The sequence below is a fragment of the Chiloscyllium plagiosum genome, unplaced genomic scaffold, assembly GCF_037043375.1.
Source record: "Chiloscyllium plagiosum isolate Xiang-an unplaced genomic scaffold, Cpla_swu_hap1 HiC_scaffold_9, whole genome shotgun sequence".
NCBI classification, from domain to species: Eukaryota; Metazoa; Chordata; class Chondrichthyes; order Orectolobiformes; family Hemiscylliidae; genus Chiloscyllium; species Chiloscyllium plagiosum.
The window spans coordinates 7,492,912-7,519,362 of record NW_028270147.1 but is presented as its reverse complement, the minus strand read 5'-3'; the positions used below and the strand labels follow the sequence as shown (position 1 = coordinate 7,519,362).

Here is a 26,451-nt window from a genome sequence, read left to right as displayed (position 1 = left end):
CCTCTCGATGTGACACAGCACCCTCTCTGTGTGACCCAGCACCCTCTAGGTGTGACCCAGTGTCCTCTCGGTGTGACACAGCACCGTCTCGGTGTGACACAGCGCCCTCTCGGTGTGACACAGCACCCTCTAGGTGTGACACAGCACCGTCTCGGTGTGATACAGTGCCCTCTCTCAGTGTGACATGCGTCCTCTCAGTGTGACACAGCGTCCTCTCGGTGTGACACAGCGCCCTCTCGGTGTGACACGGCTCCCACTCTCGGTGTGACACGCGTCCTCTCAGTGTGACACAGCGCCCTCTCGGTGTGACACAGCGCCCTCTCGGTGTGACACGGCTCCCACTCTCGGTGTGACACGCATCCTCTCGGTGTGACACACATCCTCTCGGTGTCACACAGCTCCCTCTCGGTGTGACACACGTCCTCTCGGTGTCACACAGCTCCCTCTCGGTGTCACACAGCGCCCTCTCGGTGTGACACAGCGCACTCTAGGTGTCACACAGCTCCCTCTCGGTGTGACACAGCGCCCTCTCAGTGTGACACAGCGCCCTCCATCGGTGTGACACAGCGCCCTCTTGGTGTGACACAGCACCCTCTCAGTGTGACACAGAACCATCTCGGTGTGACACAGCACTCTCTAGGTGTGACACAGCGCTCTCTCGGTGTGACACAGCGCTCTCTCGGTGTGACACAGCGCCCTCTCGGTGTGACACAGCGCACTCTAGGTGTCACACAGCTCCCTCTCAGTGTGACACAGCGCCCTCTCAGTGTGACACAGCGCCCTCCATCGGTGTGACACAGCGCCCTCCATCGGTGTGACACAGCGCCCTCTCGGTGTGACACAGCACCCTCTCAGTGTGACACAGAACCATCTCGGTGTGACACAGCGCTCTCTAGGTGTGACACAGCGCTCTCTCGGTGTGACACAGCGCCCTCTCGGTGTGACACAGCGCTCACTAGGTGTGACACAGCGCTCTCTAGGTGTGACACAGCGCCCGCTTGGTGTGACACAGCGCACTCTCTGTGTGACACAGCGCCCTCTCGGTCTGACACAGCGCATTCTCTCAGTGTGACACAGCGCCCGGTCGGTGTGACACAGCGGCCTCTCGGTGTGACACAGTGCACTCTCTCAGTGTGACACAGCGCCCTCTAGGTGTGACACAGCGCCCTCCATCGGTGTGACACAGCGCCCTCTCGGTGTGACACAGCACCCTCTCAGTGTGACACAGAACCATCTCGGTGTGACACAGCGCTCTCTAGGTGTGACACAGCGCTCTCTCGGTGTGACACAGCGCCCTCTCGGTGTGACACAGCGCTCACTAGGTGTGACACAGCGCTCTCTAGGTGTGACACAGCGCCCGCTTGGTGTGACACAGCGCACTCTCTGTGTGACACAGCGCCCTCTCGGTCTGACACAGCGCACTCTCTCAGTGTGACACAGCGCCCGGTCGGTGTGACACAGCGGCCTCTCGGTGTGACACAGTGCACTCTCTCAGTGTGACACAGCGCCCTCTCTAGGTGTGACACAGCGCCCTCTCGGTGTCACATGGCGCCCTCTCGGTGTGACACAGCGCCCTCTCGGTGTGACCCAGCGCCCTCTCGGTGTCACACAGCGCCCTCTCGGTGTCACACAGCGCCTTCTCGGTGTGACACAGCGCCCTCTCGGTGTAACACCGCACCCTCTCTCGGTGTGACACAGCACCCTCTCGGTGTGACACAGCTCCCTCTCGGTGTGACACAGCACCCTCTCAGTGTGACACAGCGCCCTCCATCGGTGTGACACAGCGCCCTCTCGGTGTGACACAGCACCCTCTCGGTGTGACACAGCTCTCTCTCGGTGTGACACAGCGCCCTCTCGGTCTGACACAGCGCCCTCTCGGTCTGACACAGCGCTCACTAGGTGTGACACAGCGCTCTCTAGGTGTGACACAGCGCCCTCTCGGTGTCACACAGCGCCCCCTCGGTGTGACACAGCGCCCTCTAGGTGTGATACAGCACCCTTTCTCGGTGTGACGCAGCTCCGTCTCGGTGTGACGCAGCTCCGTCTCGGTGTGACACAGCACCCTCTCGGTGTAACACAGCACCCTCTCTCGGTGTGACACAGCTCCCTCTCGGTGTGACACAGCGTCCTCTCGGTGTGACACAGCGTCCTCTCGGTGTGACACAGCGCCTTCTCGGTGTGACACAGCGTCCTCTTGGTGTGACACAGCGTCCTCTCGGTGTGACACAGCTCCCTCTCGGTGTGACACAGCGTCCTCTCGGTGTAACACAGCACCCTCTCTCGGTGTGACACAGCGTCCTCTCAGTGTAACACAGCACCCTCTCTCGGTGTGACACAGCGTCCTCTCGGTGTGACACAGTGTCCTCTCGGTGTGACACAGCACCGTCTCGGTGTGACACAGCGCCCTCTCGGTGTGACACAGCACCCTCTAGGTGTGACACAGCACCGTCTCGGTGTGACACAGCGTCCTCTAGGTGTGACACAGCACCGTCTCGGTGTGACACAGCGTCCTCTAGGTGTGACACAGTGCCTTCTCAGTAATCAGTAATGTAGCAACTGATAAAGCATCCACTGCCACTTGTAGAACAGTGTTCCAAGTACTACCATCTTTTGCCATGCTCAATTGACCTTAGTATCCAGGAATGTGCTTGCTCGGTGGATTAGCCATGGAAAATGTAGAGTTACAGGGATAGGGTAGAATGTGTGTCTAGGTAGGATGCTCTTTGGAGTAGCAGTGTGGTCTCACTGGGCTAATGACCTGCATCCACACTGTATAAATTCTCTGACTATGAATTAGACACCACTGTGCTCTCTGGCTAACATCTGCCTCAGGCTTGCTGCAGTGTGCCAGTGAAGCTCAGAGCAAGCTGGAAGAACAGCATCTCAGCTTCTACTTGGGTATCCTACAGGATCCAGCATCGAGCCTAGACCCCTCATTCCATGTTTTTACCCTCACCCAAACCCCAGATGAGCGGACATGGGCTTTCAGTACAACCTGAAGAAAGTGAGAACTGCAGATGCTGGAGATCAGATTCGAAGAATGTGGGTGCTGAAAAAGCACAGCAGCTCAGGCAGCATACTGATGAAGAGCTTATGCTCGAAATGTTGACTCTCCTCAGATGCTGCCTGACTGGCTGTGCTGTTTCCGTACAGCTTACCTACTTGCACCTACTTACAGTCCATATTATCAATTTTTATCCCTTTATCGACCTAACTTTCTTTCTCTCTCTCTCTCTCTCTCTGGGCTCCATCTTCACCTATCTGCTCACTCATTTTCCACCCTGCAATCACTGTCTTCAGCAAATATACAGCCCTTTCCTCGCTAATGTCAGTTCTGCAGGAAGATCACTGGACTCAAAGCATTAACTCTGCTTATCCACCACAGATACTGCCAGAGCTGCTGAGTTTCTCCAGCAATTTGTATTTTCATGTCTAACATTCATGCTATGTTGTTAGATGGAGTTACCATCATTGAATCTCTCAATATCAACATCCTGGGTGTTACCATTGACTTCAAACTGAACTGGACTGGCCACTTAAGTATTGTGGCTACAAGAGCAGGTCAGATGTTAAGAATCCTGCAGCACTCACCCCCTGACTCCCTAAAGCCTGCCCACCATCTACAAGGCACAAATCAGGAGTATAGGAGAAAGTGAGGACTGCAGATGCTGGAGATTAGATTAGATTACATTACATTACATTACAGTGTGGAAACAGGCCCTTCGGCCCAACAAGTCCACACCGACCCGCCGAAGCGCAACCCACCCTTACCCCGACATTTGCCCCTTACCTAACACTACGGGCAATTTAGCAAGGCCAATTCACCTGACCTGCACATCTTTGGATTGTGGGAGGAAACCGGAGCACCCGGAGGAAACCCACGCAGACACGGGGAGAATGTGCAAACTCCACACAGTCAGTCGCCTGAGGCAGGAATTGAACCCAGGTCTCTGGCGCTGCGAGGCAGCAGTGCTAACCACTGTGCCACCGTGCCGCCCACAAAGAGTCGAGATCAGAGTCGAGAGTGTGGTGCTGGAAAAGCACAGCAGGTCAGGCAGCATCCGCGGAGCAGGAGAATCGATGTTTTGGACCTAAGCCCTTCATCAGGAATGAAAAATCAGGAGTGTGTTGGAATACTCCCTAGTCACCTATACGGGTGCAGTTACAACAATACTCAAGTACCTCAATCTTATCCAAGACAAAGTAACCCATTTTGTTAGCATCCCATACGTCACTTTCAACATTCACCCATGTCACCAACAACATAGTGGCAGCACATTGTACCATCTATGAGAAATATCTCAGCAACTCACCAAAGCTCCTTTCAATAGAGCTGAAAATGTGTTGCTGGAAAAGCGCAGCAGGTCAGGCAGCATCCAAGGAGCAGGGGAATCGACGTTTCGGGCATGAGCCCTTCTTCAGGAATGCCCGAAACGTCGATTCTCCTGCTCCTTGGATGCTGCCTGACCTGCTGCGCGTTTCCAGCAACACATTTTCAGCTCTGATCTCCAGCATCTGCAGCCCTCACTTTCTCCTCCTTTCAATAGAGCCTTCCAAACCTGCAACCTTTACCCTATTGAAGGACAAAGGCAGCAAATATGTGGGAACACCACTAACTCCTCTCTGAGCAATTCACCATCCTGACCTGGAAATATATCTCTGTTCCTTCAGTGTTCCGGGGTCAAAATTCTGGAATGCCCTCCCTTTCAGCATTGCGGGTCTCCCTACAGCCAATGAACTGCAGCACAACTAGAAGACAGCTCACCCCCACCTTCTCCTGGGCAATTGGTCTCAGGCAATAAATACTGCCCCAGCCAGCGATGCCCATAATCCATGAAGAAAATAGACAAAATGCAACGGAGATTTTGAAACAAAGTGATTGTGATCTGCATGAATGTGTGCACGTGGCTCCACTAATAAGACCATCTTGAAAGGTCAGAGTCTGAGAAACAAACATTGTACTGGAGTAAAAACAATGACTGCAGATGCTGGAAACCAGATTCTGGATCAGTGGTGCTGGAAGAGCACAGCAATTCAGGCAGCATCCGAGGACAGGCAATGTACTGGAGTAGATTGCATTTATTATCAAATGTCAATAGACACGCTACTGGAGTGTGACATTGAGAGTAAAGATATGAGATTATCATCTTAATCAACGCCACACTCACAGGAATCCGATTCACGAGAGAAGAAGAAAAGGATAACCAACTCCCATTCCTAGACGTGATGGTACAGAGAACACTGAACGGAGAATTCACCACCAAGGTACACAGGAAAGCCACACACACACAGACCAAGTCCTGAACTATGAAAGCAACCACCCCAACACACACAAACGAAGCTGCATCAGGACACTATTCAAAAGGGCCACAACACACTGCAGCACACCAGAACTGCAAAAAGAGGAAGAGGAACACCTATACAAGGTATTCGCAAAAAACGGATATCCTCGCAATTTCATCAACAGATACCTAAGGGAAAGACAACAGAACGAGGACATGCCGCAACCCAAAGGACTAGCCACACTACCATACGTCAAGAACATCTCTTGACGTATGGCAGCCCAGGTTCGATTCCAGCCTCGGGTGAATATCTGTGTGGAGTTTGCACATTCCCCCTGTATGTTTCTCCAGGTGCTCTGGTTTCCTCCCACAGTCCAAAGATGTGCAAGTGAGGTAGATTGGCCATGCTAAATTACCTACAGTGTTCAGGGACGTGCAGGCTATTTGGGTTAGCCATAGGAAATGCAGGATTACAGAAATGGAGTGAGTCTGGGTAGGATGCTCTTCAGCGGATCATTGAGGACTCTATGAGCTGAATGGCTTGCTTCCACACTGTAAGGATTCCATAATTATTCAATCTTTTCAAACAACAACTATTCAGGGTACTGGATTTACCTACTGGGTAAACTTTGGAGGCAGGAGCATCAAAAAAAGCCCTGGGCAGCACTAACAATAGCATTTTCTGCAGAATCCAAAAAGACCCAACAAATTTATTTCCGTTCACTCATGCTACATTCTATCCCCTTTTCTGTCTGCCTCAGAAACCTGCACAATAATTAAAGAGCTGCGAACAAAATTGGAGTCCTTTGAAATCTGGATGCTAAGATGTATGTTAACATTTCACAACCATAATACAAATGAATCACAGAATTATCACAGCACTGAAGCAGCGTCTTTGTCCCATCATGCCTCCATTTCTGTTATTGACTGCCAATCTCCTGCCTTTTCCCATATTCCTGCAATTTCTATCCAAATAACCATTGAATATGCTCTTGAATTCTTCAATTAAACCTGCCTCCACCATATTTCAAGGCAGTGCATTCTATATTCTAAATACTCATTGTATGAAAAAGCTTAATCTTACATATCCCTTGCTTTGTTTGCATATCACGTTAAACATCTTCTCCATGCCCACTCTATCCCCTCAGTATTCTCTAAGTTCCATTGATTCATCCTTCTAAACTCTATTGAGTACAGACCCAGATCCCTCAACTGCTCCTCATACGACAAGCGCTTTCCTCCCGGGATCATTCTCGCAAGCCTCCTCTGCACTTCACATTAAATGAGAAGAGATATGATCTCACAGGAGAGGGTGCTGAGGGAATTTACCAGGATGTTGCCTGAGCTGGAGACTTTTAATTATGAAAAGAGTTTGGAAAGACTGGGGTTACTCTCCTTGGAGCCGGGCAGACTGAGAGGGCCACAATCAAAGTGCGTAAACTTATGAGGGGCATACATAGGGTAGGTAGGAAGGAACATTTCCACATTTTGGATTCATCAATGACCAAGGTAAGCAGCAACAGGTTCCGATGGGATATGAGGAACAGCTTTTTCTCCCAGACATGGTGGGAATTAGGCACTCTACATAATTGGTAGAGGCAGAAATCCTCATAACATTTAAGAAGTATTGGAGTATTGTGTTCAGTTCTGGGCGCCTTATTTAAAGAAGGATGTTAAAGCCCTGGAGAGAGTACAAAGGAAGTTTACTAGAATGATACAAGGAAAGAAGGATTTTAGATACAAGAAAAAAAATTGAGCTTATTCTCCTTGGAGCAGAGAAACTCAAGTGGTGAACTTGTTGAGGTGTTGAAAATTATGAACAATTTTGACAGAGTAAACAAGGACATTCTGTTTCCACTGATTGGTACGTCAGTAACTAGGGATCACACTTTCCAGATTATCAGCAAGAGAGCTAGGAGTGAGATGAGGAGGAACTTCTTTACTCAGAGAGTTGTTAGGATTTGGAATGTGCTGCCTGGGAGAGTGGAGGAGACAGATTCCATTGGAGGCTTCAAATAAGAGCTGGATAGATATTTGAAAATGAGGAATTTAGAGAGCTACAGAGATAAGGGAGAAACAGACTAGCTGGGTAACTCTTTCAGAAACCAGTATAAACATGATGGGTCCAATGGCCTTCTTCTGTACTCTATAATCTATGATTCTATTCCATAAGTATTTAGATATGCACTTATAATGCCAAGACATACAAAGCTATGGGTCAAGTGCTGGAAATTGGGATTAGAATAATGAGGTCCCGGAGACACCCGCACCAATCAACCCCACCGCCCCGTGGCTGAACATTTCAACCCCCCCCCACTCTGCTGAGGACATGGAGGTCCTGGGCCTCCTCCACCGCCGCTCCCTCACCACCCGATGCCTGGAGAAAGAGCGCCTAATTTTTCCGCCTCAGAACACTACAACCCCAGGGCATCAATGTGGACTTCAACAGTTTCCTCATTTCCCCTCCCCCCACCTTACCCCAGTTCCAACCTTCCAGCTCAGCACCATCCTCATGACCTGTCCGACCTGTCAATCTTCCTTCCCAACGATCCGCTCCACCCCCCTCTCTGACCTATCACCTTTACCCCTTCCTCCATCCATCTATAGCACTCTCAACTACGTTCCCCCCAGCCCCACGCCCCTCCCATTTATCTCACCACCCCTGAGGCTTATGCCCGAAACATCAATTCTCTTGCTCCTCGGATGTCGCCTGAGCTGCTGTGCTTTTCCAGCACCATACTCTCGACTCTGACCTCCAGTATCTGCAGACTTCACTTTTTCTCAGAATAGTGAAGTGCCTGTTTCTGACCAGCATGGATTGGATGGGCCAAAGGACTTTTCTCTGTGCTCTAAATCTGTATGGCTCTATGAACACATAGTTCTCTGCAATCTATAGTCACTTACCTTACGTTGTTTTGTAGAGTCCAGTTTGACCAGCCAATAAGAAGCTACCTTTGGTTTATGATACTTCCAGTTGTCTAGTATCTGTGAACAGAATTGGAAGAGTGTGTGAACATCATTAAAGGTCACACAGGAAAATATCTCAGGCAAGTACTTGGCAAATTAGAGTCAATCATCTACCGGTATCTGAGAAGTAGGATTAGCTTCTCCAAATAACCAACTGAAAAAGTTATTACCTTGAATTGTTAAGTTAAATTGAAAAAGAACTTTATCATTGCTGAGTTGTTGATTAAGTCTTAGAGAACAATATGTGCACTAGGACTGGTTTCTTTGATGCAGAATTCAAATGATAAAATCAAATGCCTTGATGCTCAATTGGTAGCCATCTTGTCTAATGATTATGGGTTGAAAGTTCACTCTAGAGAGTTGAGCACAAAGTCCAGGCTGACTCTCTAGTGCAGCACGAAGGTTCAGCACCATACGCTGCTCCTCAGATACTGACGCAGTCCGTGTCCAAATGCAGCATGACCTGGACAATGTTCAGGCTTATGCTGACAAGTGGTAAGTAACATCCACACCACAAAGTGCCAGGCATTGGCCATCTACAACAAGGGAGAATCCAACCATTAAACACTGAAAGAACTCCGGAGGCTGGAAATGAGAAGCAAAAACAGAAACTGCCGGAAAGGCGCAATATCTGAGGAGTGAAATCAGAGTTAATGTTCCAGTTGCAGTGACCCTTCCGTAGAATCTAATTAATACCCTTTGGCATTCAATGGCATTACCATCACTGTATTTCCCACTGGCAACATTCTGAGGGTTAACCTTGAACAGAACTGGACTCACCTTATAAATATTGTGGCTACATGAATAGGTCAGAGGCTAGGAAATACTGAGGCAAGTAACTCACCTCCTGACTCCCCAAACCATCAACAAGGCACAAGTCAGGTGTGTGATGGAATATTCCCCAGTTACCTGGGTGGGTGCAGCTCCAAGAACAATCGAGAAGCTCAACACTGTCCAGAACAAGCAGCCCGTTTGATTGGCACCACATCCACAAGCATCCACTCCCTCCACCACCGATGCTCAGTAGCAGCAGTGTTTACTGTCTATAAGATACACTGCAGAAACTCACCAAAGCTCCTTTGGCAGCACTTTCCAAACCTACGCCCACTTATATCTAGAAGGACAAGAACAGCAGATGCATGGGAACACCACCCCTTGAAAGTTCCCCTCCAAGCCCCTCACCATTTGGAAACATATCACCATTCCTTCAGTGTCATTGGTTCCAAATCCTGGAAGTTGTTCCCTAAGGGCATTGTGGATCTACTTACAGTAGGTGGACTGCAGCAGTTAAAGAAGGCAGCTCACCATCACCTTCTCAAGGGGCAACTAGGGACGAGCAATAAATAGTGTGCAGGGTGTTCTAGCTAGGTGGATAAATAGTGGCCCATACAGTGATGCCACTTCCCATAAGTAACTAAAAAGTGAAATGGTGGGCACAACTACTTAGAAATTTTGTTTCCCTTGAAGCTTCTTGGGACATTCTAGAGCAGTATGTCAATATATCAATAGTCCGATGAGGGAAGGCGCCATATTGGATCTGGTACTGGGGAACGAGCCAGGACAGGTGACAGAAGTTGCGGTGGGGGATTTCTTTGGGGACAGTGACCACAATTCTGCAAGTTTTAGAATACTCGTAGATAAAGATGAGAGTGGTCCAAAGGAAAGAATACTAAACAGGGCCAGGGTCAATTATATCAAAATTAGGCAGGAGCTGGGAAATGTGGATTGGACACAGCTATTTGAAGGGAAGTCCACGTTTGAGATGTGGGAGGCTTTCAAAGATAGGTTAACGGTAATGCGGGATAGGCATGTCCGTTAAAGGCAAAGGATAGGAAGGGCAAGATTCGTGAACTGTGGATGACAGGAGAAATTGTACGACTAGCCAAGAGGGAAAGGGAAGCTTACATAAGGTCTAGGCAGCTAAGAACAGAACGGGCCCTGGAGGAAAATCAGAAGAGTAGGACAAGTCTTAAACGAGGAACAGAGCAGGCTAAAAGGGGCCATGAAATCGCTTTAGGAAGCAGAACTAAGGAAAATCCCAAAGCATTTTATTCTTATATAAGAAGCAAGCTGGTAACTAGGGAAAGGATTGGTCCATGAAAGGATAATGAAGGAAGGCTGTGTGTCAAACCTGAGAGAATGGGTGAGATTCTGAATGATTACTTTGCATCAGTGTTCACTGAGGAGAGGAACATGATGAATGTTGAGATTAGAGATAGAAGTTTGATTAGTCTGGATCACGTTGGCACAAGTAGGGAAGATGTGTTGGGTAGGCTAGAGGTTATTAAGGTGGACAAATCCCCAGGACCGGATGGGATCTATCCCAGATTGCTGAGGGAGGCGAGAGAGGAAATAGCTGGAGCCTTGACAGATATCTTTGTGGCATCCTTAAATACAGGTGAGATGCCAGAGGACTGGAAGGTTGCTCATGTTGTTCCCCTGTACAAGAAGGGTGACCAGTGAACCTGATGTCAGTGGTGGGGAAGTTGCTGGAGAGGGTACTGAGAGATAGGATCTATTTATATTTAGAAAAGAATGGGCTTATCAGTGATAGGCAACATGGTTTTGTGCGGGGGATATCGTGCCTTACCAACTTAATAGAGTTCTTCGAAGAAGTGACCAAGTTGATAGGTGAAGGAAGGGCTGTTGATGTCATATACATGGACTTTAGTAAGGCATTTGATAAGGCTCTCCATTGCAGACTAATGGAGAAAATGAAGTCACATAGTGTGCAGGGTGTTCTAGCTAGGTGGATAAAGAACTGGTTGAGCAACAGGAGACAGAGAGTAGTAGTTGAAGGGAGTTTCTCAAAATGGAGAAAGGTGAACAGTGGTGTTCCACAGGGGTCAGTGCTGGGGTCACTGTTGTTTGTAATATACATAAATGATCTATAAGAGGACACTGTTGGTGTGATCAGCAAGTTTGCAGATGACACAAAGATTGGTGGAGTAGCAGAAAGCATAAGGGACTGTCAGAGAATACAGGAGGATATAGATAGACTGGAGAGTTGGGCAGAAAAGTGGCAGATGGAGTTCAATCCAGACAAATGTGAGGTGATGCATTTAGGCAAGTCTAATTCTAGAATGAATTATACAATGAACGGAAGAGCCTTGGGAAAAGTTGATGGGCAGCGAGATCTTGGAGTGCAGGTCCATTGTACCCTGAAGGTAGCTGCATAAGTGGATAGAGTGGTCAAGAAGGCATATAGTATGCTTGCCTTCATTGGACAGGGTAATGAGTATAAGAGCTGGCAAGTCATGTTAAAATTGTACAACACATTGGTTCGGCTGCATTTAGAATACTATGTACAGTTCTGGTCGCCACATTACCAAAAGGATGTGGACGCTTTGGAGAGGGTGCAGAGAAGGTTTACGAGGATGTTGCCTGGTATGGAAGGTGCTAGCTATGAAGAGAGGTTGAGTAGGTTAGGTTTATTTTCATTAGAAAAAAGGAGATTGAGGGGGGACCTGATTGAGGTTTACAAAATCATGAAGGGTATAGACAGGGTGGATAGAGACAAGCTTTTTCCCAGGGTGAAGGATTGTATAACGAGAGTTCATGCTCTCAAGGTGAGAGGTGGAAAGTTTAAGGGGAATACACGCGGCAAGTACTTCATACAGAGGGTGGTGGGTGGTTGGAACGCGTTGCCAGCAGAGGTGGTAGAGGCAGGCACGGTAGATTCAATTAAGATGCGTCTGGACAGATGCATGAGTAGGTGGGGAGCAGAGGGATACAAATGCTTAGGAATTGACCGACAGATTTAGACAGTATATTTGGATCGGCTCAGGCTTGGAGGGCCGAAGGGCCTGTTCCTGGGCTGTACATTTTCCTTGTTCTTCTTTGTTCTTATTTTATTCTGTTAAAGGAGCTATATAAATGCAAGCTTTTGGGTGTTTTCCTTTACTGGCAAGGCCAACATTTATTGCCCATCCTTAATTGCCTTTCAACTTGCTTGGCCATTTCAGAAAGCAATTATTAGTTCACCGCATTGCTGTGGGTGCGGAGTCACATGTAGCCCAGACCAGGCAGGAACTATAGATTCCTTAAAGGGCATGCAAAAAGTAAATTTTTACAATTACCATGATCCCCGTCACTGAGACTCGCTTTCAGTTTCAGACTTATTAATTGAATTTAAATACCACCAGCTGAGTGGTGGAATTTGAACCCATGGTTCCTGAGTACTTGTGTGGCCGTGGAATCGTAGAAAGATCATAGAATCCTGACAGCGTGGAAACAAGCCCTTCAGCCCAACAAGTCCACAGTGACCCTCCAAAGAGTAATCCATTCCCTGACTGGTCTACATTTACCCCTGACTAATGCATCTAACCTACATCTCCCTGAACACTATGGGCAATTTAGCATGGCCGCTCCACCTAACCTGCACATCTTTGGACTGTGGAAAGAAACTGAAACATCCGGAGGAAACCCACACAGACACAGGGAGAATGTGCAAACTCCACACAGGCAGTCGTCCAAGGTGGAATTGAACCCAGGTCCCTGGCGCTGTGAGGCAGCAGTGCTAACCACTGACCCACCACGCCACCTTCTAGGATTAAAAGCCCAAGAACATTAACACTATCCCACCATCTACCTTCTCACTGCTGATTTACAGGGATTTTCAGCCATCTTTAAAGTGGGTGAGAATCCAACAGAAAGGGTCCATTCCCACCAGACACGAACTAAACCAACACTGACCCCCATTCAATCATCTGAAGGAAGAGTCCATCTGGGATATAATGGTTGTCTTCCACTGTGTTCAAGTCTGTTTTATCAGCAAAGCTACCACAAGGTGGTATGAGTTTGCAATGAGTCGAGGAATAAAGTCTATTCAGGGAAAAGAAATCACCACGTCCAGAAAAAGGCCACCTTCGAAAGGCCATCTAGAAGGGTGGTCTGCTGGCTCAGTGGTTAGCACTGCTGCCTCACAATGCCAGGGACCTGGGTTTAATTCCACCCTTGGGCGGCTCTATGGAGTTTTCACATTCTCCTCATGTTTTGATATCTTTCCTCTGAGTGCTCCGAAGATGTGCAGGTTAGGCGGACTGGCCATGTGATATTACCCACAGTGTCCAGGGGTATGTAGGCTAGGAGGATCAGCCATGGGAAACGCACAGTTACAGGGCTAGGATGGGTCTGGATGGGATGCTCTTTGGAGGGTCAGTGCCTACTTGATGGGCCAAATGGCCTGCTTCCACACTGTAGAGGTTTTACAATTCGATCTCTGCTTCTGACAGTTACTTTCTGTCAAGCAAGATTATTCAGAAGTGGATAATGGTAATGATCCCAATGTTGTGAATTGGCTTGAGACCTAAGTTCTAAGATGGCACCCCTCGCTAGACCTCACTGAAGTCACTGGGGCCTGGTGGGGGCAGTAGCTATAAGTTGCCAATCATGTAGGTTGTACCTAGTGGTCAGAAGAAGATGGACAGCCTGGACAATGGCTCCCCACTGCACTACCTGGGTCCCATGCCCTCCCACACCAGCTCCACCCCTCACCCAAGTGGAGGAGGGTCACAAACGAATCCAGGCAGCAGCATGAAGGGTCAAAAGCAGCTGCTCTAACTCTGAAGGCCCCACGTGTTTTTATCTTGACTTTGCCCCCACTATCCTTTTCAGATCCTTTTGTTATTTGGGATGCAGTTGGAGGCAAAGACCAGATTCCCACCTGCACATCAATCCATTCATGAGGTTCTCCTCATGAGATTTGATGAACCAAATTGATTATGAGGGTGGTATCATCGAGCGATCCAGCACAGAATGAAACCATTCAGTCCACGGTGCCTAAACTAGCTCATTAGAAGCTTTTCCTCATCTGCCCTTCAGGCAACTCATTCCCAATCATAACAACTTACAGACTGGAAAAGTTGCAAACATTCATCTCCAAGCCACTCACCATCCTGACGTGGAAATATATCCCCATATCTTCACTGTCGCTGGGTCAAAATCCTGGAATTCCGTTCCTATAAGGGCATTGTGGGTCTACCTAAAGCACATATAGCAGTTCAAGATGGCGGCTCACCACCACCTTCTCAAGGACCACCAGGGACAGGCAATAAATGCTGGGCCCAGCAGCAACACCCACATCCCACAATAGAAAAAATATTTTGATTTCCTCAGTGCCTTCTTTACCAATGATAATGAAAGCAAAATACTGCAGATTCTGAAAATCTGAAACAAAAAACAGAAATTGCTGGAGAAACTCAGCAGCATCTGTGGAGAGAGGAACAGAGTAAATATTTTGAATCCAATGTGACTCTTCATCAGAACTGGAACACAGACAAGACAAGGCTTGTAACGTTATAGAGGTCAATGTTGAGACCTTGAGGCTATGACGTGCCTCAGTGGAAAACAAGGTGTGCTCCTTAAACCTGTACTGTGCTTCATTAGAATATTGCAGTCTCCTGCGACACAGTGGTTCAGTGGTTAGCACTGCTGCCTCACAGCACCAGAGTCCCAAGTTTGATTCCAGCCTTGGGTGACTGTCTGTGTGGAGTTTGCACATTCTCCCCGTGTCTGCGTAGGTTTCCTCCAGGTGCTCCGGTTTTCTCCCACAGTCCAAAGATGTGCAGGTCAGGTGAATTGGCCATTCTAAATTGTCCATAGTGATAGGTGCATTAGTCAGAGGGAAAAGGGTCTGGGTGGGTGACTGCTTGGAGGGTCATTGTGGACTTGTTGGGCCGAAGGGCCTGTTTCCACACTGTAGGGAATCTAACCCTCAAAGCTCTTGCCAGTGGAAACAAGATCTCCTGAGAATAGTCCATCAAAACCCCTCACCATTCCATCTTTCACCTTGTCTGCTGGTGGAGGAACAAGCCCAACTTCCCCAGTCTCCCTGAATGTCCTTAAAATAAAAATCTCTCTCTGAAACGAAACATTCCTGCAGCAGAGCAGACTGTCTAAGGCTGAGGTGTGATGCTACCATTGCTCTCTTGGCTGACATTTGAAGCACGGAGACTTCAAAAGCACCGTTGAAAAGAACAGAAATGCTCTCCAGCGTCTATTGATTCGAGAAGAAAAGATTCAACACATTCATAAATGAACAATAAAAGAAACAGTCTTTCTATTACTGTTTAACCAAAAGAATGAGGGCAGCTTTTATTGAAAAGGTGCCTTTAAGATGCAAGTCCCTCGATACTAAATCTTTCATCTCACTAGACAGGTTGAGTTCATGAATAAAACTATTTAGTGAAAGAAAAATACTTTGTACTAGATATTTTCACCAAGCCATTGTTACATCAGATTAAAGGATCCATTTCGAGTCTTTGGCCTTTTATGGAGGCGATTCATATTCTGATTGTTCCCAGACATTTTTTTCTGCCCCTCTCATCTCCATGATTCCATTATCACTAATTAAGGTCTTCAGTAGCTCGACAGTGGGACTCAATTAAAGCAGGAAGGTTTGGGTGTGAAGGAGGTGGTTCTCAGACAGAACACAGCATGGCCAGACTCTTTGGCCCTCGATATTGTGCTGACCTTTCATTCTACTCTAAGGTCAAACTGACCTGCATACCTTTCACTGTGCTATCTTCCATGTGCCTATCCAGGAGTCGCTTAAATGTCCCTAATGTCTCTGACTCTACTACCACCACTGGCAGTGCATTCCAAGCACCCACCATTCTCTGCGTAAAGAACTGACCTCTGACATCTCCCCTAAATCTTAAAATGATGCCACCTAGTGATAGACATTTCTGCCATGGCAAAAGGTCTCTGGCTATCCACTCTATCTATGCCTCTCATCATCTTGTACACCTCTATCAAGTTCCTTCTCATCCTTCTTTGCTCCATTAAGAAAAGCCCTAGCTCCCTCAGCCTTTCATCATAAGACATGCTCTCCAGTCCAGGCAACATCCTGGTAAATCTCTGCATCCTATATCACTCCTATAATGAGGTGACCAGTATTCCAACACAATATTCCAAGTGTGATCTAACCAGGGCCCTATAGAGCTGCAGCATAACCTCACAGCTCTTAAACACAATCCCCCTGCTAATGAAAGCCAACACACCATACATCTTCTTAACAACCCTATCAACTTGGGTGGCAACCTTGAGGGATCTATGTACATGGACCCCAAGATCCCTCTGTTCCTCCACACTACCAAGAATCCTGTCTTTAACCCTGTAATCTGCATTCAAATTTGACCTTCCAAAATGAATCACTTCACACTTTTCCAGGTTGAATTCCATCTGCCACTTCTCAGCCCCATTCTGCATCCTGTCACTTTCCCGTTGCAACCTACAACAGCCCTCCAAACTATCCACAACTCCACCAACCTTCTTGTCATTGGCAAACTTACTAACCCACCCCTTCACTTTCTCATCTAAGTCATTTATAAAAATCACAAAGAACAAAGGTCCCAGAACAGATCCTGTGGAACTTCACTGGTCACTGAACTTCAGGCTGAATACTTTCCATCTACTACCACCTTCTGTCTTCTGTAGTCCAGCTAATTCTGTATCAGACAGCCAAATTTCCTTTTTTCACATGCCCCCTTACTTTCTGAATGAGCCTATCATGGGGAACCTTATCAAACGCCATGCTTAAATCCATGTACACCACATCCACTGTTCTACCTTCATCAATGTGTTTTGTCACATTCTCAAAGAATTTAATAAGGTTTGTGAGGCATGACCTGCGCCTCATAAAGCCATGCTGACTATTTCCAATCGAACTATAGTTTTCCAAGTAATCATAAATGCTGTCTCTCAAATCCTCTCCAATAATTTGCTCATCACAGAAGTAATACTGACTGGTCCTGTAATTTCCAGAATTATCCCTATTCACTTTCTTGAACAAGGGAATAACATTTGCCACCCTCCAATCATCTGGCACTACTCCAGTGGACAGTGAGAACAAAAAGGTAGAGTAATTTCTTCCTTCACTTCCTGTTGTAACCTTGGGTATATCCCATCCAGCCCTGGGGATTTACCTACCCCTTTATATTTTTCAAAATTTTCATCACATCCTCCTTCTTAACATCAACCAGTTCAAGCATATCAGCCTGTTTCACACTGTCCTCAGAAACATCAAGGTCCCTCTCAGTAGCGAATACTGAAGCAAATTAATCATTAAGGAGCTCCTCTACATCCTCTGACTCCAGGCACAAGTTCCCTCCACTATCCCTGATCGGCCCTACCCTCACTCTGGCCATCCTCTTGTTCCTCACGTAAATGTAGAATGCCTTGGGGTTTTCTTTAATCCTACCCATTATTGCTTTTTCATATTTCCTTCTAGCTCTCCTAAGTCCATTTTTCAGTTTCTTCCTGGCTACCTTGTAACCCTCTAGATCCCTGTCTAGTAGCATTGTACATCCCTCTCCCCCAATTAAAGACTTTCCCACACCGTCTGCTCCTATCCCTCCCCATGAGTATAGTAAAGTTTAAGGAGTTGTGATCACTATCACCAAAATGCTCTCGCGCTGAGAGGTCTGACACCTGGCATGGCGTGTTGCCAAGCATCCAATCCAATATGTCCTCCCCTCGAGATTGGCCTATCTACACATTGCGCCAGGAACCCTTCCTGGATGCACCTGACAAAAACAGCTCTGTCCAAATTATTTGAACCAAGGAGGTTCCAAACAATATTAGAGAAGTTAAAGTCACCCATGACAACAACCCTGTTACCTTTGGACCTTTCCAAAATCGGCTTCCCAATCTGCTCCTCCATGTTTCTGTTGCTATCGAGGGTGGGTCTGCAGAAAACTCCCAATACAGTGACTGCTCCTTTCCTGTTTCTGACTTCTACCCATACTGATTCCATGGACAGATCCTCCTCAACGATCTCCCTTTCTGCATCTGTGATACTATCCCTGATTAGCAATGCCACTCCCCCACCTTTTTGTGTCTGCATCAGTCAAAAACAACCACCTGACCCATAACCTCCTACTCTAATCTCATTTTCCAGCACTTGGCCCAAAGCCTTTTATGCCTTTGGCATCACAAGTGCACATCTAAATACTTCTTCAATGTGATGAGGGCTTCTGCCTCTCCCACCCTTACAGGCAGAGAGTTCCAGACTTCCAACATCCTCTGGGTAAAAATAACTTTCCTCACATTTCCTCTAAATCTCCTGTCCCTTATCTTTAATCTATACCCTCTTGGCATTGATCCTTCCACCAAGGGGAAATGATTCTGCTGTATAAGAGTCGAAAAGTGTGGCAGTGGAAAAGCACAGCAGGTCAGGCAGCACCTGAGCAGCAGAAGAGTCGATGTTTCAGACACAAACATTACCACTTCTGCTCCTCTGATGTTGCCTGACCTGCTGTGCTTTTCCAGCACCACACTTTTCGACTCTGGCTCTCCAGCATCTGCAGTCCTCACTTTCTCCTTCTTCTCTAGAACGGTCGCTGGACCCAAAATGTTAACTCTGCTTTCCCTCCACACATGCTGTTACACCTGCGGATTTTTTTCCAGCAGTTTCAGATTTTGTTTCTGACTGCCAGACTTTCCAGCATTGGACCGAGTACGGCATCAAGGAGCCCTGGCAAAACTGGAATCAATGGGTAAACACTCCACTGGTTAGAGTCAAACCTGGCACAAAGGAAGATGGTTGTGGTTGTGGAGGGTCAGTCATCTCAGCTCAAGGACATCTCTACAGGAGTTCCTCAGGGTAGTGTGCTAGGCCCAACAATCTTCAGTTGCTTCATCAATGACTTTCCCTCTGTCATAAAGTCAGGAGTGGGGATGCTCGCTGATGATTGGCCAGTGTTCAGCACCATTCGCGACTCCTCAGATACTGAAGCAGTCCATATTCAACAAGATCTGGACAATATCCAGGCTTGGGCTGACAAGTGGCAAGTAACATTCACACCACACAAATGTCAGACAATGACCATCACCTATAAGAGACACTCTAACGATCACCCCTTGACAATCCCCCACTGTCAACATCCTTGGGGTTACCATTGACCAGAATCTCAACTGGACTCACCACATAAACACAGTGGCTACAAGGCAGGTCAGAGACTAGGGATACTGCGGTGAGTAACTCACCGCTTGACACACCAAAGTCTATCCACTATCTACAAGGCACAAGTCAGGAGTGTGATGGAATATTCCCCACTTGCCTGAATGGGTGCAGCTCCAACAACACTTGACATAATCCGGGACAAAGCAACCTGCTTGATTGGCACCACATCTACAAACATTCACTCCCTCCATCACCGGTGTTCAGTAGCAGCAGTGTGCACTATCTACAAAATGCCCTGCAGAAATTCACCAAAAACCCTCAGACAGCACCTTCCAAACCCACAACTACTTCCATCTAGAAGGGCAAGGGCAGCAGGTACATGGGAACACCACCACCTGTAAGTTCCCCTCCAAGCCACTCACCACCCTGGCTTGGAAATACATCACCTTTCCTTCACAGTCGCTGGGTCAAAATCCTGGAATTCTCTCCCTACCAACATTGTGGGTTAATCCACAGCAAGTGGACTGCAGCGTTTCAAGAAGATAGCTCACCACCACCTTCTCAAGGGCAACTAGGGACGGGCAATAAATGCTGGCCAGCCAGTGATGCCCAAGTCCCACAAATGAATGTTTTAAAAGTCTGCAGTTCTTTGGTTTGGTTTTGTTTCTTCCTGTCTACCCTCATCATTTTATACATCTCGATCATGACCCCCTTAGTCTCCACTGCTCCAAGGAAAACAACTCCAGACTGTGCAATCTCTCATTGTCTGAGTTCTCACTCTCTCCCTCTCTCTCTCACACTCACACCCACACAAAGATAGGAAGATGCTCAGAATGGTGAATGTGTGGCCAACTGAAAATCAGATGGTTGTTTTGAATCATAGAGGAATCATAGAACCCCCTACAATGTTGCATGGGGCATGGAGACAGGGGGGGGGGGTGATGACCCTGCCTCCAGGGAAAACACACTCAATGGTAATGGTGGCATCAGTTGTTTTACCAATGTACATTCAATCCATTGCACAGCCTGGTGGCTCAGTGGTTAGCAGTGCTGTTTCACAGCACCAAGAACTCAGGTTTGGGTAACTGTCTGTGTGGAGTTTGCACATTCCCCTTGTGTTCTGCAAGAGTTTCCTCCAGGTGATCCAGTTTCCTCCCACATTTGAAAGACGTGCAGGTTAGGTGGATTGGCCATGGGAAATGCAGGGTTACAGGGATTGGGCGGGATGCTCTTTGCTGAGTCAATGTGGACTCAATGGTCTGCTTCCACACTGGCGGGATTCCACGGTTGTTATTGGTGCATTCATGATGTAAGCGTTACCCATTGCAGAATCACATCAAACAGTGCTGACATTGTGCTTTAGGTTTTAACAACATGCCTCTCTTTACGGTGATAATAACATTTTTTTTTTAAAAGTTAATTGTTAGTTTCACTGCAAAGCTTAATACAAGATAATTCCACAATGGCCGATGATGATCTGTCCTAATATCCTGTGAACACTTACTTCATCCAGCAGGACCTCAGCTTCCTCATTTGATTTCCCTGGGAATTTAATTTTCATTTCATTCAGAGCCACCAGCACTTCTTTGGTCAACTCCTCGTCTTGTTCCTTCGTTCTAAAATTTAGATTGGAAGAGCGCTGAAAGACAAGTGATCAGGGTTAGTTCACTGTTAATTTGAGACCTGCTGATGTTCAACAGTTCACAGTAAACCCAAATAGTCAAAGCTAAACAGTATAGTCAAAAATACACTAGGTTTAGTGTCTTTCTCTGCTCATTGTTGCATAGTTAGGGGGTCAAGTGCTTTGCAGACCATTGAGTCCACATTGACTCAGCAAAGAGCATCCCGCCCAATCCCTGTAACCCTGCATTTCCCATGGCCAATCCACCTAACCTGCACGTCTTTCAAATGTGGGAGGAAACTGGATCACCTGGAGGAAACTCTTGCAGAACGTTGTTACGTTGAAATGAAAGTCTGTGGAAAGAGCTGCTGTAGGGATAATGTCAGGACTCAGAGCAGGCCCAGGAAAGAATGTGGATCCAGGAACTCCTCAGGGAGCCCTGATGAAGGGCTTTGGCCCAAAATGTCAATTTTCCTGCTCCTCGGATGCTGCCTGACCTGCTGTATCTTTCCAGCACCACACTCTCAACTCTGATCTCCAGGATCTGCAAACCTCACTGACTCCTCTGGGAGGCCCCTGTACTGCAACATTTCCACCCACTGAGCCTCAAACCAAGGATAGTCTGTGGGAACCCTTCCCTCCCAAAGGTTTGGGACATTCCAAAAACTCTTCATGCAACTCACCCCGGCTCTCATCAGGCCAGGGAATTGGGAGGTTGCTGTGAGCTCAACTTCCCAAGTGAGTCAGCAATGCATCCACTACCTCCTCCAACATAAACCCTTAGCAGAGCAGCAATACAGACCTACCCATCCCAACCTTCGGGCATAAAGTTTGGCCCAAACACCCACAGTAAACATGGGCAGATGGAATAGGTAGGGAGACAGATAAGCAAGAGTACAGAAGGAACCCCATCATTCTTATGTTAGTCCTATGAAAGTGCTATTTCATTCACAACATCATGAGACATGAAAGCGCAGCAGGAGGCCATTCAGCCCACTGTGAGGGATCTGATCCCATGACAATTACTTACAGTGTGGAAACAGGCCCTTCGGCCCAACAAGTCCATACTGACCCTCCGAAGAGCAACCCACCCAGACCCATTCCCCTACACCTAACACTATGGGCAATTTAGCATGGCCAATTCATCTGACCTGCACATCTTTGGACTGTAGGAGGAAACCCACGCAGACACAGGGAGAATGTGCAAACTCCACACAGACAGTTGCCCGAGGCGGGAATTGAACCAGGGTCTCTGGCGCTGTGAGGCAGCAGTGCTAACCACTGAGCCACCCCTTTCCTTGCTATTTCCTTTCTATTTCCCCAAAAGTTTCAATCTACAATCTCCATTCCCTTTTTGTGCAGATATCCTATTTCCCTTTTGAAATGCAGAAACATTTTCTGATTTTCTTTTAATTCAGAAGAACCCTTCTACTACTGGCTGAGCATCAACAACAAATTGCAGCTGTACAGCATTTTTAAAGTCTCACAACACTCCAAGTTAAGATTAAACTTTTCCGTCTCTTTATTCTTTCCTGGGACATGGCAGCCGCGGGCAAGGCTAGTATCTCCTGCCTATCCTCAATTATCTTGGAATTCAGTGGCTCACCGGACCACTCCAGAGGGCAGGTAAAAGGTCAAACTTTGCTGTGGTTCTGGAGTCCCTTGTAAGGGAGCAGATTTACTTCCCTAAAATGCTGCAGCTTTTTACAACAATCAGTTAGTTTTTTGGTCACCGTGACATGGATCCAAACGTAATTTAACTCAAATTCCACCAGCCACTGTGCAAAGATTTGTACGCCTCTATTTTTCCGTTCAATGGCATTAGCACTTGTCATTTTGACAATGGACCACAGAGGGCAACAAACTTGGTCAAGGGGTAGATTTTCTGGATGAGAGAGAGGGATAGAGAAGCAGAGAGGTATAGGGAGGAAATGATAGGACTGAGATAGGACAGAGATTGGAAATGCTCAAGAGACAAAATTGGAGGGCCCCAAGTGTCTTGGGAGGGTTGAGGGGCAGAGGAAGTTACAGAGATAGGCATGAGCGAGATACAAAAGTAATTTGAACACACTCATCTGCTGTCTGTGCCAGCAGTTAAGATCTGGCAGGGATGCCTGGGAGTAAATGGAACCAGGACAAAGATGATGGTTAGTACAAGGATAATTGGGTGAGAGGTGGTTGCATATATGTAAGGAGTGATCTGGGAGTTTTGAGAGCTGAATAAAACTCTGACTGGAAAAGCATACCTGGACCCTGTCTAATCAACATTTAACCTCCGGATTTTAATACCAGCACAATCCACCTGTCGTAACCTTGAACACCCCCAACCAAGCTCCTCTCAATCTCCTTTGCTCCTAAGAAAACCACCCAGCTTCCCCAACCCCTAACCTTGTCACTAAAATCCCTGCAGCCATTCGGGGAAACCATCTTAAGGAGCCTTAAGTTCTTTCTGAAGTGTGGTGACCTGATCTGGAGTAGACATTCCTGCTTTGGCCCAACCAAAGTTTCTGAGTTGCTCTCCGTAACTCAAGTCTGTCAAAGTCTATTTCATGAAAACATCTCGAGACCAGTTCAACAAGACATAACAGAACCAGAGTGCAGGTCATCTGTACAGTAACTAGATCAGTCTTTCTGTGGTGTCTGTAGTGCTTACCGGTGCGGAATGAATGGTGCCCAGGCTGGTAGCATGTGGTATCCGCTGGGTGGTCATGGTACGATTCAATGATTGCGACCGTGTGTCTGCAGGAGGTTTGCTCAAGGGGACACTGGGTTTGGCAGAAGTGGATCGCGGTTCGGGTAGGTGTGAATGCAAATGTGTTGCTGAGGTAGAGATTGACCGGGGGCAGGACACAGAACGTCTGATTGGCAATGATGCTGCTGGCAATGCTGAAGGTAGTGGTCTCATACTTGTGGTTGGAGGCTTCGACTGTATCCTCCCTGCAAAGAAACGTTAACAGGAAAGTGAATTGCAATACAATACTTAACATCCCGTTTGAAAGAACTATGTATCCCTCCTGCTTCACTTACCCCTTGACTGCTCCTGGTAACATGACTCATGGTCTTAGACCATATGACCAGAAAATGTAGGAACAGGAGTAGGCCACTTGGCCCCTCAAACCTGCTCAACCATTCTGTAGGATCGCGGCTGATCAACATTCATAGAGTTCCTATAGTGTGAAAGCAAGCTATTCAGCCCATCGAGTCTTCACCAACCCTCCAAAGAGAATCCCACCCAGACCCACACACCTCCATCCCATCCCTATAACCCTGCATTTCCCATGGCTGATTCACCTAACCTGCACACTATGGGCAATTTAGCACTGCTAATCCACCCTAACCTGCAAATCTTTGGAATGTGGGAGGAAACTGGAGCAAACCCACACAGCCACAGGGAGAATGTGCAGACTCCACACAGACAGTTACCCAAGGTTGGAATCGAACCCAGGTCCCTGGTGCTGTGAGGCAGCAGTGCTAACCACTGAGCCACCATACTCCCCTCACATCCAAATTCCTGCCCTTTCCCCCTAACCCTTGATTTCCTGACTGATCAAGAATCTATCTATCTTAGCCTTAAATGTGCACAAGGACTCTGCCCCCACAACTCTCTGTGGTAAGGAGTTCTAGAGACTCTCAACCCTCTGAGGGAAGAAATTCATCCTCATGTCAGTCTGAAATTGATGCACCTTTATGTTAAGACTGTGCCCTCTGGTCCTAGATTCTCCCATGAGGGAAACATCCTCTCAGCATTGACCCTGTCAAGCCCCTTCAGAATCCAATATGTTTCAATGAGATCACTCCTCATTCTTCTAAACCCCAGTTAGAGTCCCAACATGTTTAGCCTTTGCTCATACCAGAGATCATCCTCGTGAACCTTCTCTGAACTGCCTCCAATGAAATAACATATTTTCTTTAAAACGGGGATCAGAACTGCTCACAATACTGCAGGACTTTCCTTCCTCAGACTGAAGGATGGGGTATGTTAACTATTTAGACCTTCAGATGCATAGGCAGAGGTAGTCCCATCAAATTCTAACCATCAGCCTCACTTTAATGACTGACCCTCTTTGAGCTGGCGATTAATGCCTGACCTCTTTCCCCAGAATCGATGGGAGCCCAGGAGCGGAGCTGTAAGAGTAGATCAGGTAGGGGCAGTGTATGCCTAAAGAATGAGCCATCTCAAATCTTAAAACCCATTGCAATTTAAATGTCCAGACACATGCAATTCAATGGGTGTGCGTGTATGTATGTGTGAGTGTGAGAGAGAGAGAAAGAGAGAGAGAAAGAGAGAATGTGGAAGTGTGTGACAGAGAGTGTATGTGAGAGTGTGTGTTTGAAAGAGACGGTGAAAGTGTGCGTGCATTTGCTTATGTATACATGAGAAAGTGCAAGAGTGAGATTGTGAGAGTGACAATGTGTATATGTGTGAGAATGAGAGAATGAGAGTGTCTGTATGTATGTGTGTGAGAGAGAGATGAACATTCTCCTCAAGATACGAATACATAAAAATTCATTTAGATGTGGCAAGGTCTGTTTGGATCCAGCACTTCACTGGACAATATCAGTATCTTTTCATGAACCTCAACCCATTTGGTGGACCCTCTCACAGACTGCACTCAAAGAATGCTCAGTTGCTATAGAGCAGGAGGTCTGTTGGAATACTCAATAATCTTTGACAAGTTAAACTGTTGAAGACTTCAAACCTGGCAATATCTGACTTATAAACTCTGCATACAGATGCAATTGTGGCAATTGTCCAAGGCCTTGGTGAACGGACACCTGGAGTATTGTGTCTTGTTCTGGTCCTTCTTGTCTGAGAATGGATGGTCTGGCTCTGGAGGAAAACTGACCGGACTGATTCCGGCGATGGCGGTACTGACGTATGAAGACAGACTGCATCTGTTAGAACTATATTCACTTACACAAGAAGGATGTTTCCAATGGCTAAGGGGTTCAGAACCAGGGGTCAGAGGCTAAGATCAAGGGGCAGGAAATTCAGGACTGGGATGACAACATTTTCCACTCTTCAGAGAGTGGGAAGCCTGTGGAATTCTCTGCTGCAGAAAATAGCTGAGAACCAAACATTGAATGTTTTCAAGAAGGAGTTAGATATTGTTCTTAATTCTAAAGAGATCAAAGGGTAAGGGGAGACAGTGGGAATAGGGGACTGAATTGGATGGTCAGCCATGATCGTATTGAATGGTGGAACAGGGCTGAATGGTCTACTCCTGCTCTTATTTTCTACGTTTCTATAAGACGGTCAAAGGAAACCACTCAGTCTGCCCAGGAGCCAGACATATTGGCTGGTTTTTGTAATACATTGGTGTACATTGTTCCTACCCCTGCTTCTTGGCATTAAAGGAGTACACCATTACAATCTTCCAGGCAGAACAGTGTGCTCATCTCCATGTTGTAAGGTTAGAAACATAGAAATTAGGAGCACGAGTAGGTCCTTTGGCTCTTTGGGCCTGTCCCTTGCTCAGTATGATCATGACTGATCATCTAACTCAGTCCCTTATTCCTGATTTCTCTCCATACCCTTTGATCCTTTTAACTCCAACTCCTGGGATTCTGGATTATTAGTCCAGTGGCATTACCACTACATCACTGCCTTCCCAACACAGTTACGGGTTCAAGTCCTATCCCAAACATTTCTGAACAATGTCTACACTGAAGGT

The 26,451-nt window shown here is 47.2% G+C and overlaps 1 protein-coding gene across 1 annotated transcript in view; it reads right to left on the bottom strand.

Annotated features, from left to right (window-relative positions):
* ttll7 (tubulin tyrosine ligase-like family, member 7) overlaps positions 1-26,451 on the bottom strand; it is a 331,613-nt gene that overhangs the window by 65,843 nt on the left and 239,319 nt on the right. Inside the window, exons 16-18 of the mRNA XM_087990253.1 lie at positions 23,430-23,713; positions 20,660-20,794; positions 8,187-8,267 (exon numbers count right to left, since the gene is read on the bottom strand). Of these exons, the coding sequence (XP_087846379.1) occupies positions 8,187-8,267; positions 20,660-20,794; positions 23,430-23,713 (500 nt within the window). The remainder of the gene's footprint in view (positions 1-8,186; positions 8,268-20,659; positions 20,795-23,429; positions 23,714-26,451) is intronic.